At 37.9% G+C, this 16,741-nt stretch overlaps 1 protein-coding gene across 1 annotated transcript; it reads right to left on the reverse strand.

Moving 5' to 3' along the window:
• Positions 1 to 6: 6 nt before the first annotated feature.
• Positions 7 to 8,147, reverse strand: LOC108675558 (zinc finger protein 622). The gene is made up of 9 exons (XM_018163579.2): positions 7,863 to 8,147; positions 7,520 to 7,643; positions 6,122 to 6,234; positions 5,676 to 5,781; positions 2,902 to 2,990; positions 2,321 to 2,545; positions 1,846 to 1,987; positions 1,283 to 1,535; positions 7 to 550 (listed from the first exon to the last, which is right to left on the reverse strand). Exons 1-9 carry the CDS (start codon positions 8,046 to 8,048, stop codon positions 433 to 435), a joined length of 1,356 nt encoding a protein of 451 aa, XP_018019068.1. The 5' UTR covers positions 8,049 to 8,147; the 3' UTR covers positions 7 to 432.
• Positions 8,148 to 16,741: the final 8,594 nt, after the last annotated feature.

The raw sequence follows: 16,741 nt of genomic DNA on the forward strand, positions 1-16,741 counted from the left end.
AACACATTTGGAACAGGGAAGGAACGTTCTGAAATCAGCAGGATCGAAGAGAAAGAAAAATTTGAAATCCTTACTCAGTAATGAAACAAATTTTCAAGCATTAAGTTAGAATCGTGTGGGTTCTGCTTAATATTCGGAGAGTTGCCGGTAAATCGTAAAAAATATTCAGTATTATTAGGCCTTCATGTGTACAAATACAGCTGACAGCCAAGTAGCAATCGAAGGAGGATAGAACAAGTACGTGATTCAAAGTCTTCAATGAGAAATAATTAACGGACTGCACACCAACACAACCCAAAAAGCAGTCAGGCAATCTACCTATTATTCTTTTTCAGTCCTATCGATGTCTTCATATGAAAAATTTACAGTGAAATTTATCCCGTGCTCCATGTAGCTCAGTCTTCCCTCCCCGGCAGCTCCACACGCCGCAGTTTACCCGGCGTTGATAACCTGGGGTCGGAGGTGCGGCTGCAGTTTGTTGGCTTTAACGCCCACCTGCAGGCGCTCCCTGGCGCGTCCTCGCGTCTCCTCCTTCAGCATGCGCGCTCGCCTGTACAAATGAGCTAGTTTAGTCGTCTGCTTACATTTATGACATAGGCTACCATGGTTGAATTATAGAGTGGCATGTGAATATAGGTAGTCCATTGGAAATTAAAAAGGTAGTTTATTGGGGAAAAAGTCGTCTGCTTACATTTAAGATATTGGCTAAAGTACGAGGGCGGAATTTCAGAGTTGCACAAAAAATGTAGTATATTGCGTAAGGAAAGTTATTTGTGCAAGCTGTGAAGGTCTTCTTCAATTATTAGAACACAGGGCTTAGGAACATTTTGAGTGTCAGACCGGGAACACAACTCGGATGGAATTGTGTCCAATTTTAAACCTCTGTTCACATGCACAATTCCCACCTGTCCGCTACAATTATTGGCAAAATTGCATCCGAGTTTACCAAATAATTTGACTTAAATTCAAACATTGACTATGAGAAGCAAAAATCACCACACGATTCTCAAGTCAGGACCTGAGATAGAAACGATCGCCATGACTATCAAAATTTTTGTGTTCTAAAACACAGCCAAGAACTGCATTGCACCACTAAAAGTAAAACAAGTTCGACAGTCAAATTAATAGCGTCGTTGAAAACAAAGTTTTTCCTCATTTCTCTCTAAATTTAAAGCAAAGTTATGCTTAATTTTAACCGTATTTCCGGCTTCGTCAAAAAATATTACAAAAAGCTCCACTCATGAGCCAAAAATAAAATAAATAAACTTAAATGTGTACTCACTTTTTAGCGTCCTTGCGGACCTCCAGGAAGTTCGTCTCAGAGTTCGACTTGCTAAACCTGCCAAGATGAGAGACGCCTGGCACAGCCCTACGGCCGTCCGTGAGCCTCTTGAGGCCCCGCGTGGTAGGCAGCAGCTTGAGGTCCTGCTTGAAGTAAGTCCTCAGGTCGCGGTGAGTCAAGAACGTCCCGTCTGGCAACGCCAGCACGAAATTGTCGTCATCAGCAGGCTTGTACGGCAGAGTCAGCGGAGCCACTAAACAAGAAATTACAATGTGAATTTCACCGACATATTTTCTGCATTATTAATAAACGAAATAAGTTTATGGCATATATAAAAAAATTCTATTACTGCACAAGTTAAAAAAACGCAAAACCAAACAGAAGCGCCTAGAAAACAGCTACAATTAGCGAAAATAATCTATAATTTATATGAATCACGATAATGTTAACTTATCATTCCCAAAACACTTCTGTGCACATCATAATCTAGAGGCAAATATATCAAATTCAAAGACTAACTTATCACATAAGTAACGGACACGATAGAAGTTAATGAAACTCACATATCTTTTTTAGGTCGAAGAAATCATCATATTCGCCTTCGAAATAAATGGAGAGATGAGGCTTGTCTAGCATATGCTTCCTGACGCCTTTCACGCTCTGGAAGCTCTTGCTACACTCCACACACTTCCGATCAACAATGACCTGAAAAATATGTAACATTTGAGTTGTTCACATCACAAGGAACTTGAACAAAATATTGTGTGAAACATTACCTCAGGGTGAATAGCAACAAGTTTCACACAAGTTGACAAACTTGTGTGAAACATTGCCCTAATGTAAATTATTATTGCAAGAAAGCACTCGTACACATTTAGCTTCTTAATTGCATTTGATCAAATGCACCATAAGTAAATGTACGGCGGAACCTGCCTATACAAAACAGATTGAGTAGAAGAGATAAGTCGGAACATTTAATTTTTATTCCAATGATTGCTGTAAAGATAATTTATTTACTTCAAAATTGCAATTTCCAACCTTTTGCAAGAGATACGGCATGAGTCTGTCGAGGTCAGCGGACTGCAGGTGCGGGATCTTGAACTGATGATGACGCTCCATATGCTGCAAGTTGTCCTCCACTTTCTTGGATCTTTTGCCACACAGCAAACACGTGTTAACAGTGGGCACTATTTTCGTGGAGCCATCCTCCCCTACTTCCATCTCGTCGACCTCTTCCCAACCATCCGAGTCCTCGTCATCCACCTGTCATGGCATAGTGCTCACTTATTATGTGTAAAATTAAATATGGGCATGACCAGCAATAGAGAATATTAATTGTCCTTGAGAAAAAAATCTCAATCATAGAAAATGTCAATGTGAGTACAATAATCAGACAATAATTAAAAAATTGTTTATAAAACTCATTTTGAACACAGATGAAACCCCCGGCAAACTTTCATTTAATTCCAATGGTTTCTTTTCGAATTCTCATGGGAACTAATGTAATGAATTAAAAAAACCGTCGCTACTGCCTTCCGAGTAAGAAGGCATACAAATGGTCCCAATATTGCAGTAGTGAAGCAGTGAATTTATTCATAATAGTACCAACAGAGATCTACCTCCATATCAGCCTCCGCCTGAGCCGCGGCCGTTGCAGCAGCATCCTCTTTGTCTTGGTCATCCAGCTCCTTCTTGCGGTCCTCGGCAACTGGATATACATATAAATGGATAATTCAGTTCTTATAGAAATCGAGTTGAATAATGAACTGAATAACGTGGATGATAAACAAGCTAGCAAAATCTTTGTGTTTGAAATGCTATTGGGAGGTTAGCCGAAACTCTTAAGAGTTTTAGCCATCTATCTACATTATACACACGTGAGAACTATCGCTCACATGCCTCTCGATATCCTCTACTGAAATAAAAGTAACACGTATACAGGGTCCGCCACATTTATGGCAACGCATGTTTTTTGTCATTTCTCAATGAAACAAACAAGTGCATTTTTTTTTATGAGCTGGTAGCCAAGAATTACCTAAACAATTCTCAGACAAATTTATTCAATATGACCACTCTTATTTTTAATGACGGACTTCAATCTACGCGGAAAGCTTCACAGGAGACACGCAGCATTTCTTGCGGGATCAAGTCCCATTCTCGTGTCAATTTAGACTTCAAACTATCCAAAGAATCATGAGGTGTTTTGCAGACCCTACTCTCTAAAATAGCCCACACAGAAAAGTCGAGAGGATTCAAATCAGGGCTTCTTGAGGGCAATTCATTTTTGCTAATGAACGCTGGGATGTGACCCTGAATCCAGTTTTGGGTCATGTTTGAGCCATGTGATGGGGCAGAATCTTGTTGAAAACTCCATGGTGAGACGTTGAAGTGTTTACAGGCCCAAGGTAACAACACAGCTTCCAAAATGTCCAAAATGTATCGCTGACTGTTCAATTTCACTCTTGAGGGGACAAAAACGAGTGGGGACCTCCCAGTGGCGGTTACCGCGGCCCAAACCATCACGGACATGGGATTTTGACGTCGTGTTGCTGTTCTGGTTGCCACAGATCCATCCAGACTCCAAACTCTGTCATTTGACGGTTAACGCTTTGTTCAATGTCATTTTGTCTCATCACTGAACACGAAGTTGGGCAGCGTGCCATCCTCAACGAGTTCCAGAATGTGCTGGCATCTTTTGAGCCTCATTCGTTCATGACGGTCTGTTAGTTCATGCCTTGTTTGCATTTTGTAACGGGAGGTTTTAAGGTCATCTTTGAGGACTCTATGCATTGATGTCTGACTGACTCCTGCTTCTGCAGCCAATTTTGCAGCTGAGCGATGAGGGTTTCTCCTCAACTTCTCCCTCAAGTTTTTGACCAATTGTTTTGTTCTGATACTTCGTTTTTTCCTTGACCAGGTCGATTGCATGTTTCACCAGTTTCCTTGAATTTTTTTACAACCTTCCACAAAGTTTCACGATGAATTTGGAGCTTTTTTTGCAATGACTGAATTACTCTCGCCCTTTTCATGAAGGGTTACAATTACATTTCTATCTACTACCATAAGTAATAGTTGATTTAGACACCTTATACTTCTGCAATATAAAATAGATGGATTAATAGAAGATATTAAGCTTCATTATAAAAGAAAAGTCTCCTAGAAACCAATTTATTTTTATATAGCAAACATCCGTTGCCATAAATATGGAGGACCCTGTATAACGCCATAGAGAACAGATCAAAATAAAACAAATAAAACAAACTTTTAAAAACCACGTTTTCTTAACGAGAAAAAAAGAAAAACATTTACTCTTACATAACATTTAAGTTATGTAAAATGTTATGTAAGAGTAAATGTTTTTCTTTTTTCTCCGTTAAGAAAACTAAGAAAACGTGTTTTTTTAAAGTTTTTTTATTTGTTTTATTTCACTATTTTTAGTTTTGTAAAAACCAGAAAAACGTGGTTTTTAAAATATTTTTTATATACATTAGCCATTCAAATCAATTTCCAGGCTTGGCAAGTGTGGATGTCCGAGAAAAAAACTTGATTACAAACTGTGAATTTTTAGTGTTTTTTTACTTTACAATTTTTTTTTCAAAAAAATTCTTTTTTTTTATATTTTAAATTATTATTTCTGATGATCAAATCTTGAATTGTTAGGCAGCATAAACTAGGCGGATGTTACTACTACAACTTACTAGGATGTTTAGAAGTGCTCTAAATTAAGGTTTGGAATTTTTTATGACAGACGGACATGAAATGAAGTCAAGAAAAACGTGGTAATAAACAAAAAACATTAGCAAAAAATTGAACAATTTGTTATACGTGCACTGGATACAAGAAATACTCTGATATGTTCAACGCTACAGCTTAAGCAGAATGTTAATTCTGTTAAGCAGCAAAAAAAAATGTAGAGCACTCAACATGATTAAAACTAAATTTATGGGAATTTAAATTTAAAATGGCGCTATGGCTCATTTCAATTTGCAAACATGTTTAGTTGTCACTGGCAACACAAATGGAACTACTATCTATATTCTTGAACTAAGTTTGTAAATCAAGTCACAATAAGAGTTCCATTATAATTTCATCATTAGTCACCCAGCTGCTGTAATACATTTCCTTGCGAGTAATAGACGTTTCTCACTTAAAATAAAAGTATTATAGCTTTACTACTACTCTTCACACCATCATTCAATAATCCATGCAATATTAATCACTTCACCCATACAAACTGGGCAGCACAATAAAAGAAATTCTCAACCTGCATTTCACAAATAAGAACTTCCAGAATTCAGAAACTTGATCTCAAAATTTTCAATGGAAATATATATAGATGAATCTCAGACTATATAAAAATCTAGGCAGAATTAAGATTAAGAATAAAACTCACTCTTAAGTAGTTTGAGGGCGTTGCTGTGCTTCTGGGTCTCGGCGTGCTTCAAGTAGTCCTTCTGAGCAGCAAATGCTTCCTTGCACGCGCGGCAGTAGTAGGAGCCCTGGAATATAAACTCCATGTGAATAAAAATATTAACTCCGTGTAGGCACGGTATTGTTCAATGAAAGGAGTACTGAACTGGAGCAAATCACCATCACCCCTTAAGAGTAACAAATCCATTTTCCATTTTTTTAGCAGCTGAAGAGAGCTAGAAAAAAGGATATGTGGGGATCAGAGATATATGTATACATCAGTAAATCAATAATGAGATCATGTGAAAGGAGTAACTAGAAGATTGGGACTCATAAATAGCACTTCTTTAATTATAACATTTGAAGAAAATATTAACAACTGTATAACAATACCGTAGGTAAGTATATATGCTGAGAATAAATGCACACCTCTTTGATATCTCCTTCAACATCATCAGATGAAGTTACCACCATTGCATAACTGAGAAGGGCCTGCTTGCGAGCATCCTTCTCAAGCTGGATCTTCACGCGACGCACATTCTCTGCAATTGAAAGAGAGCTCAAATATGGAAATATATCAGTATTTATAATTTATTATTGTTATCCAAACTAAGTCTGATCACCATTACAAGCACCAACACACATTAATCAAAAATACAAGCTTCAGCCTCAATCTGCAATGGTTAAAGCCAAGTTGACAAAACCCACTAACTTTGAAACCACATCAGCATTTTTGCCATCTTCTAAGATTTCATTTTATCCTTTTTACCCAAAATTTTACCCAATTTTACCCTTTACCAAGACCACTGCCAACAAACCTCAACACATACCATATTCTATAAGCCTTGTCTTCTCATGATGGACATCACTGACACCTACAGAAGCATTAAATGCACCATTTTGAATAACTCCACTTCAACTTAGTAGTCACTAGTCCACATCACTGCCACTGCAATCTTAAAATCCATCCATGATTCAGCCTTGTGACTAGAATGGCTGCTTTGTGATAGCTGCCATAAACTAACTTAAAACAAGATAAGAGTGGTCCCAATGTCTAACATTATGGAGGTTGCCTGTCTATAGATCCTTGCTTATGCCATTCAAACAAACCAACACTCCTCCCTACTCATCTCTGCACCTAACAGATCTATTACCAATCTTTACCCGATGAATTATGAGTATAACTCATGTCTATTAAAGATTTTACATCTTGTTACTCAGTTTTACACATCAAAACAAGCCTTTCACTCATCAACATTAAAAATGTTGATTACATGAAATATAAAATTGTTAACTATCTCCAAAAATTATAATTCACTCCAAGGGGTACGGTATTACAACAAGCTGAGAATCACTGCAGTATCCCATTGTGTAATAGCCATCTAGAGGTGGATGTCTTTCAAGCTGTCCATCTTTTTGACCCTCTCCTCACCTTCCCAAGCTAACCACATTAAAAGGTAACCATCACAAGGCCAAATTCAAAAATTTGAAGAGCTCATCTAATTTTTTAGACCCTTTATACTCATCTGTCATAAAAGATCATCACTTGTTGCCATAGACATATATAACTTTTCCATGAGAAAAGACCACAGTGTTACTTACCCAGAGAAAGGATAGCATCTATATATGTGATGTGAACATTTTTGAAAAAACTTCAACTATGTAGGTACGTATTTCAAATAATCACCATTTTTCTTAAATTCTTGCTGAGCAAAAAGATTTACTCAAACAAAACCTCCTTGACTCTGATAAAATATTATTTAGAAAGCTAAAAATTAAAAGATCTAACCACGTTCATCAATAGTGATGGTAGATTTATGCACTCACCAGCAGCTTTTTTAACAAGATTCTGCTTGTGTTTCTTGGAGCGCTGGTGTGTCTCGAATGATCCCTGGCTGTTGAAGGATTTCTTGCAAGCTTTGCAAGGGATGACATTGGTCTGATTTTTACCCTAAAAAACACACACAATTAATTATAAAAGAACATACACTAAGATGAATTGGTAGAGAAAATTGATTAATTACTTTAGATTAGATGGTGATACTCAAATTTATTAGTACAAGGCTAAGGGAATTAATTGTAAATTACAACTAAAGAATCATGAATATCTACTTAATACCTATATGGTCACAATATTTTTATTGCCAAGACAATAGCTAGAAATACTTACTTTGGACAGGAATGCTGACTGTGATACAGATTTGTTGTACATATCCTCTGAGATAGGACTGAGGTCCTTCAATATCCTCATGAGGTTAAACTGATGCCATTTGCCACCATAGTGTTCAGTGGCTGCTGCCTTAGTGTTAAACTCAACCTGACACTTGCGACAGGTGTAGGTGGCACTTTCTGCCATGATTATCGATACCGTATTTATTTTGTTGAATGCCTACAATTAATAATTTAAATTATCGGTACTGCAATTGGAAGTATTGTCAATTATCTCATTGCTTTCAGAGAAAAAGCAATTATTAAATCTCAGAGAAACGTATAAGAGAGTAATATTAAGTGAATTTCCACAGTACTAGAGCCCCTTTTTGCTGCTGTGGCCCACAGCTTATGGGTATTGATTCATAATATACATACATTCATGCTGCATTACAAACTGTATACTTGGAATAGAAGCTGGAATAGGATGTCTTACAAAAATGGAAGGAAAGCTATAGTAGTGGCAAATAAACAGGAAAATTTATATCTTGCCATAACTACATCTACAAGGCTGTTTTATCTTTCTAGAATGTTGTGTTTCAGTATTGATTAAGCAATGCTTATGTGTTACAATATCTGGAAATTTGTTTAGAATCTTTCTGAATTTGAGTCCCATGAATACCGTAAAATGGGGTAACTTAAGGCTCCCAGGGTAACTTAGACCACTTTTTGTTTTTTTAACAAAAACCCTCAAAACTCAAAAATTATTTGACATAGAAAAATTTTGTCAATGGGCATTAAAAGCCTAATACTGAGGCTACATAACACAATAGAAAGATTTAAAAAGTTTGCATATCTAATAGGTTAAAAAATTAAAAATGTGACCCACAAAAAAAATATTATTTAAAGCCTGTCAGAGTACCCCATCCAATTTTTTTATTTTTTTGGTAAAATAACTCCAGGTTTTGATGCACTATAGTAGAACTCTTCTAGTTACATATACAAATAACAAATTTTAGGAAAGTTTCATAGTTTGCAAATGGGGGGCACCACCCCCCAATGGGGGAACTTAGACCACCTAATGTCAGCCCTGACAGGGTAACATAGACCAGCTTGGAAATTAATTTAAAATTACCATATATATTACCATATTTCATATTTCATACATAAAATTACCATATTTCATGTTTGATACACCTATTATGTTTTTTCTTTATGTTTTAGACTCTACAGAGTCTTATATATGGTAATTTTTGCTTAATTTCCAAGCCGGTCAATATTACCCCTTCATGGCTGACATTAGGTGGTCTAAGTTCCCCCATTGGGGTCAGCGCCCCTCATTTGCAAACTACGACACTCTCCTCAAATTTGTCATATGCATATGTAACTAGTACAGTTCTACTACAATGCACCAAAACCTGGAGTTATTTGGAGTTATTTTACCAAAAAATATAATTGACTTTACAACCCAGTCTAAGATACCCCAAGAGCTGGGGTAACAAAGACCATCACTTTTTTGAAATTACATAAAAACTTTGAGAGGCAGGAGCCAGCAATTTATGATGAGGGAACCTAGAGTATAGACCTGTTTTTGCATGTTTCGATTTAAGTTTAATTTAGCTAGTAAAAAATGGCATCATTTAAAAAAAAGTTGTCTAAGTTACCCCATTTTATGGTAGACCAGAAAAGTATCATGGATACCCAAATTATCATACATAAGATATTGGTTTCAATCTCAACTTTCTGGAGTAGATGCCAGTGGGGAAAATATCTACCGTCAACCGGGACTACTCTGGACAATTTCGAACATTTTTCATTCATAACTTCTTACCATGAAACATTTCATGAACAAGTTTAGGCTCATTTCAAAACTCTTTGCAAGGGCTATCACATGGTTTCTCCAAAAAATTTCATATGCTATTCCTAAGGTGCCAGAAGCAAAAAAAAGTGTCCTGAGTAGCCCTGTCAAATGGGGCTACTCGGGACACTTGGAATAAAACTTCATTTTAAAACATTTGAAGCATGCAGAGTGTACTCATCCATTACTAACAGTACTCTGAAGTCCTCCTCTTTCATTGTAGATGATGTAGAGGTAGAATAAATGACATTTTCTGTGATTTTCACTTGTTTTTCCTTTGATATTACCATAAACATCAATTATGGTCAACTGACTGGGGTGACTTCCACCATGTTTTTGATTCATGCTGGGTCCTAAAGGCCAGGGTCATAAACACCAGGGTCGTAAACAAGGTCATAAATGCCAGGGTCATAAACAAGGTCATAAATGCCAGGGTCGTAAACAAGGTCATAAATGCCAGAGTGACTTTGGCCATCCTTTATGACCCCACTTTTGTTTGCAAAACAAAATCAAAAACAGGGCCCAAGTCACCCCAGTTGAAGGTATGGTATTATTGATGGGATATTACTGTATTATTGATGTGATATTATGGTATCCATGAACATGCCATTGAGCATTTACAACAACCTTGGGTGTCCTGAGTAGCCCAGCTGTGCCGAAATGACCCCCATTTTTTTTTGGAATGAGATAGGCAAAATCTGTCAATTACGTTTTCAAGCGGACACCTGGGTGCAACTTTTATGTAAGTAAATTTTTTTTAATATGGTGAATAGGTAATTTTTTTTACTACAGACCTTAGCAGAAGTAACTTTTCAAAATATCATTTTTCACCATTTTTCTCGGGAATTTTTCAAAGCTAGTGAATGTAGTATTTTTGAACTTCCTTTATACTACATAGATAGGAAAAATGCTGATGTTTATGCCACTAAATTTACTTTTGCAATATTCCAATTAGTTTTGCTGCTAAAACAGTTTTACGCCGTGTCGGAGGACTGTCCCGAGTAGCCCCGGTTGATGGTACTCTCTGAACCCTGACTTCAATTTTTGAGACATTGCTTTATGGATTTACAAACCATGAATTCATTTCTTTGAGCCCTGAATTCCATATCTCCACCATCATGGACCATGATGAGCCACTTATGAGCCATGATCTCATTTAAAAAGTCCTGTGCACATATTAAGCCAAATCTCTAATTTTATCCTAGAAACAGCAACAATAACATTTGTCTTTACATTAATGGCAACTTAACACGTGATAATGCAGTCTGACGGTCACTCTAACCACTCTGTCTCTGATGTGACCACAACTATGCAATCTTTAAAAGTTCAATGAAACATTATGGGTTGATTCGTTATTGTGACGGTGTGAGGATATTTTAGCAGGAGCGTTGAAATACTGGGGAAGTTGAAAATTTTTTTATGAACTGATATGTTTGTAAAATACAAACACAATTTTTTGATCAAACAAAAATACATGACCTTAGAGCCATGAGATTTCCAACCTACTAAAATTGTATGATATTAGAGCCACAATATTTCAGAAAAAAGTTGGACTTTACCAACTAGAGAAGGGTAAACCCGGTATATTCCAACATCATGGGTAATTCCGACACCTCTCTAGTTTTTCCTTTATATTAAGCTTTGTTTTAGTTCCATGCGTTTGTTGATGGTTGAAATAGTGACGTCATACATTTGCGCATCAAACTACTGCCAAAACACTAGGTTTGGGCCATCTAGCAGAAAAATGTTGAGATCCAAAGAGAGACGGGGCATGCCACCCAATGAGATCATCGAAAAATGTGTCAAAGTTGACAGTTGACCTTGCTCTACCAAATAGTGATAAACTGTTTGTGTAGAAAGAATATTATGGTTTGAGACTTTTAAATATGTCTGTGAATATATTAGGAATCCTTTAAGTATACTTGTATTTGCTGATTTCAAGTGGTAAATAAATTAATAGATGATTAATTTGAGAAACAGATTTAGACACATAAAAACTAATTCTGAGTCAACTTGAATTGGACACACGCAGCTCATTCCAAGCTGTGTGCAAAAATTAAAATTTTCTTAATTAAAAGCTTAATAACTGTTAATTAAAAGCCTAATTAAGTAGTGCTCAATATTCAATAGTGTTCTAATTCAAAGCCGTGTCGTATTCCAATACAGCTCATACAGCGATCAGAATTTGAACACGTGGATGTCAGAATTACGTATTAGTGCAATTTGAAGCGTGGTCGGAATGTCTCACTGTCTCAGCACGTGCCAAATATAGTCACCCTCACCCACAGTGTTGGAATATAGGGATTTGGAAGGTTTGCATTCTAAAGCCTTTTAAATAAATATGGCAACATTTAGTGATGTTTCATTGTTGCTGGCGTGTAGTCTACGGTGTTTTGAGAGTCACGTAAAGCAAACAGAACTTGAGTAACGCATACGGTTATTTTTTTATAGTTTTTCATTTCTCGATGCGTCCTTAAGGGGACCAACCGTCTTGCCTAAAATTTTCAATTTTGGCCTTCTCTGGTTTTTGTGCTCATCTGAAAGCTGGAATTCTGCTCTTTCCAATGGTACCACTGCCATCGCTGTATGCCAATATTTACATTCATGACGTCTCTTTAAAGGGAAGCGAGTGGGAGAGTTCTTTAACTAATTAGATATAAAGTAATTAGCTGCTGAAATCTTTGAATATAGTTTCTACTTGAGTTGTGCTGCAGTTACATGCTTAGTTTCATCTTAAAGCTGACATTCTAAGCTTTTCAACGATACCACTGCGATCCTTGTACGTCAATATTGACGCACACGGCCGGGCTTTAAATGGGGTGGGGGGTGGAGTTCCTTCACTAAATAGACCTAAGAAAATTAGAGCGGCAAGACTACATATATTGGTGTACCTGGCATCTGAGCTCAGTTACCCTGAGACCCTCCTAACTTTGTACGTAGAGGTGCACTACAAGTTGCTGCTAGCATCCTTGAGTGGATTAAGCTACAGAAGCCTGTAGTTTGGTATCCATGCAACATTGAGTGCCTATTTCAAGGCGCACGAAACTTTGTCGCGCCGTCCTGAAAAGTTCAACTTATTGTCACGGAAAACCTATCTCCTACAGTTTCAAGCTACAGCAATGGGAGATATATCATTTGATTTGTAAGGAATAGCTCTAAAAACTGCGTGTATAGTTTTTCCGATTTCATTATAGTTTGGATTATATATTGGAAAAAGGGGGAGGGGGGGAGAATTTTTGTTTTTTTTTCTTTAAATCCCCCTCCATCATGAACAAATTCGAAATTGAAAAAACTGAACACGTGAACGCTAGCCACTATGCAGAGGGTGGATGCAGCGTCGCCAATATATGGACTTTTAAGCCCAAAGTGTCACCGGCCATTTTAAAGATGCGTCGCCGGGTAATTTTTAATGAAACGCCATTTACACTGAGTAATGAAAAGCAATTTACACTGAGTAATAAAAAACTATTCTCAAGCCACGAACTTATTTACAAGGTTGCATGCACGTGTTACCTCAAATAACTAGTTTTAGGGTAAACGCGGTATATTCCGACATCGTAGGTAATTCCGTCACTTCTCTAGTTTTTCCTTTATATTAAGCTTTGTTTTAGTTCCATGCATTCATTGATGGTTGAAATGGTGACGTCATACATTTGCGTGTNGTTGGACGCGTTCAAGCATTGATTGGATTCTTGTGACTGTTACGTTGGACGCGTTCGAGCGTTGATTGGATTCTTGTTACTGTGATGATGCAAGCAGTTTTTTTTAAAGAAACAGCTGTGGCATCTTGCAGAGACTCATCAGTGATGATGATGGAGTGAAAGTGGAAGTGTGCTGGACGTTCCAGATTTTTGGGTCCTGCTTTCCAATTTGCTATGTTTACCAGTTAATATATTACCCCTCTGGATTTCCACACTGGTGCTGGACGTTCCAGATTTTTGGGTCCTGCTTTCCAATTTGCCATGTTTACCAGTTAATATATTACCCCTCTGGATTTCCACACTGGACATGTGTCTCAACCTTGTAGCATATATACTGTAGGAGGAGATAGATTTATAAAGTACCGGTACCCCTTTATTTCTTCGTTTTCTATTAATTTCATGTTTTCTTTCGTTTATTTCGAAAAATTCACACGAACAAAAACAATTTTGTTTTACATTTTAGGTACATACCTAGGTATGTATAGTGTATACCGAATTTCAGAATGATCCGCCCAAAGGTATATGATTTATTATTTGCGCATGACGGTCCCCTTAATGTGTCAGAATATACCGCGTTCACCCTAGATGAAGAAATTAATGTGCCTTTAAAACTTACTTTTCTTTGCCTTTAAAAATTACTTTTTAAAGACCATACTTCTAAAGAGGCTGGTGTCTCCAATGTTACACATGTCCAATGAATTTCTAATTTTATTCTTGAATATTAAAAACAACATTTAATTTTTAAAATTCTTTTTTTATTCTGTCTTGATTTATGCATTTTCTCCAACAGTACAACTTTCTCTAATTTTACCCTAAAACAGTCAAACAGCAACAATAACATTTGTCTTTACTGTAAGCTGAACACATGTGACATGTTAGCTTATGCAGTTCTACTGTTGCAAGGCTCAACTCAGCTCAAGCTGTTGAGTGTCGACGTTAGTCACGTTACTACTAGTAGGAGCTAGGTACCTACCTACTAGACTTTAGTCGACTAGTAAAAGTTGCATAACTTGCATTTATTAGTCTGGTAAAACGCCTAAAAATGGCTGATATATCAATATTACATTGGAAAAATACTGATTGAAGCATAACCGAAATATAGAAATTGAGAGCATCAAAGTCATTAATACAGAAGAAGTCAATTCCCAACCACTTTTGATGCGAATTCCATTAAAAACTGACTTCAATTACTCCATAACGCCAGCAAAATCTAACGATGTGTTTTGGTACGGTGTTTTTCTTCAGAATGCTCTTTAGACGATCATTAATGGATCCACAGTAAAAGTATAGCAGAGAACTAAATTAGCCGTTCATCGCATGAAAAAAAAATATTCAACGAAAAATCAATATTTTGCGTGTCAATAGATATGTATCAGTAGTTAGATAGTCAGGACGAGAATTTAATGAAAGCGAATTAATGGTTGGGCATACTTGGAAGTGCATCATAATCAAGTCACGAAAAGTACATGAACCGGCAACAGGCCATGGGCCTTTTTCTTCAGTGCCGACACTTCTATTCTATAAGTGAGAGCGAGTAAATTTGAAGCATTGAGAGAAGTGTGTAGTATTTCCTGGTATTATGTATTGATTGGAAGTGATAGCATATAGTGATGGTGTATCATGGTGAGCTAGATAAGCTAGAAATAGTACAGAATAGAGTGACGAGATTGGCACTAGGAGCCCCCAGATGGACTGCTCGTGGAGGCCTTGAGAAGGAACATGGGATTGAGTACCTTTAAAGAGAAAAGAATGAGATCAGTTTTGAGGTATAAAGTGAGACTGGAGCGAATGAATGATGAACGTTGGGCACGAAAGATGTATTGATAGAACATAGAGGTGAGCAAATGGGCACTTGGATGTCGTGCAATGATACGTAAGTGTGGTATGCATGATGCATGGGTACGCCGAAAAGGACGAATGGGTGGTGACAGTACGGGAAGCAGCTGGGATAGAGTGGAATATAAGAGATTAGGAATGAGAAATAAATAACCAAGTAATAGCCTATGGGATGAAGGTGTGGAAGCAAGAAATGGAGGGTAAACACTCTAAAAATGTATCAGATGAATGCGATGCCGAAATATGAATGCACGTATAATGGTAGTAGAGTTGGGGACCTTCTGTTTTGTGTGAGGGCAGGGGCGCTGAGTGTGAATGGATGTACATACAGGTGTAATGAGAGAAGGGAAGATAAATGTTTTATGTGTGATGAGGATTAGAAGGAAACTGCTGAGCACTTGTTGATGGAATGAGGAGCGTATCCGAGTGAGCGAGAGTCTATGATGGAAGTGATTCTGAATGATGGAGTTGAGATTAACGAAGTGGGGCATTAGAGAACAAGCGAAGAGTGGATAACAATGATTGTGGGGTCTGTCTGAGGGAACAACTGTAGCTAAACCCTATAGAGTGGGAAGAGATATTTGCAAAACGTGTGGAGGCCAGGAGATTGAGGTAGAGGAGGATGAAAAGAGTGGGGTCTTGAGGGGAGCGCAGCCGTGCACACCAATTTTGTGCACCAAGAAGCCCTGAATCGAACGCCTTGGATCTCTCCGGACCTACACCAATCAGCCGTGCACCACTCGGCTTTGTCCTCTTCCGGTCTTATAATAATAGCGGTTTCAGCGTTTATTAGGCCGTAGGCCTGTCCCCGATTCTTAACATCGCAGAACATTCACAGCATTTCGCGGTCTCGAACTCGCAACTCACTGCTACAATTCTGCTGTGCTTAATTAACCGCCCCGCCTCCTTGCCGATTCTGACCAGAAACTGGCACACAGAGCAGGGATCGAACCCGCACCTCTCTGCGCCAATCTTGGTACTCTGAACTTTAACCACTGGGCCACCCTGCCCACCCTGGGCCACCCTGCCTTGACCACCACCTGCCATGCACCACCAGGCCGCGGATCGAATCTGACTTTCGGGCATCGTTAAATTACGTAAATTTACGTTCACCGCATCTGAGGTTAGGTTTCGGATTGCATAGTTCTGTTCCAAAATTTATCGTCCTTCGACAAGTGGCCGTTCGACCGAAGACTGGTTCGACCAACGGCCTAGATACGGACGGCTTGAAGTGTTGAAGGCTACGTTCCGGAAGGCAGGAATCATGATGGTCCATTACATCCAAGGCAGTGGTGGTCTTCGGCAGGCGACCCTTTCATGCTACGTGAATGACCTGTCTAAAGATCTCGACCGGATATCAGCTCGCAACCAATTCCAGTCAACAATTCTATAATCAAAAAAGACTTCACTAATCCTATTAGTGGCATTTTCAGCAATTAAATACATAATACGTCCTACATCAGAGGTAAAGATTCGATATTTATGATTTGTAACCCATTTATTTTG

The sequence above is a fragment of the Hyalella azteca genome, unplaced genomic scaffold, assembly GCF_000764305.2.
Source record: "Hyalella azteca isolate HAZT.00-mixed unplaced genomic scaffold, Hazt_2.0.2 contig5418, whole genome shotgun sequence".
Lineage (NCBI taxonomy): Eukaryota > Metazoa > Arthropoda > Malacostraca > Amphipoda > Hyalellidae > Hyalella > Hyalella azteca.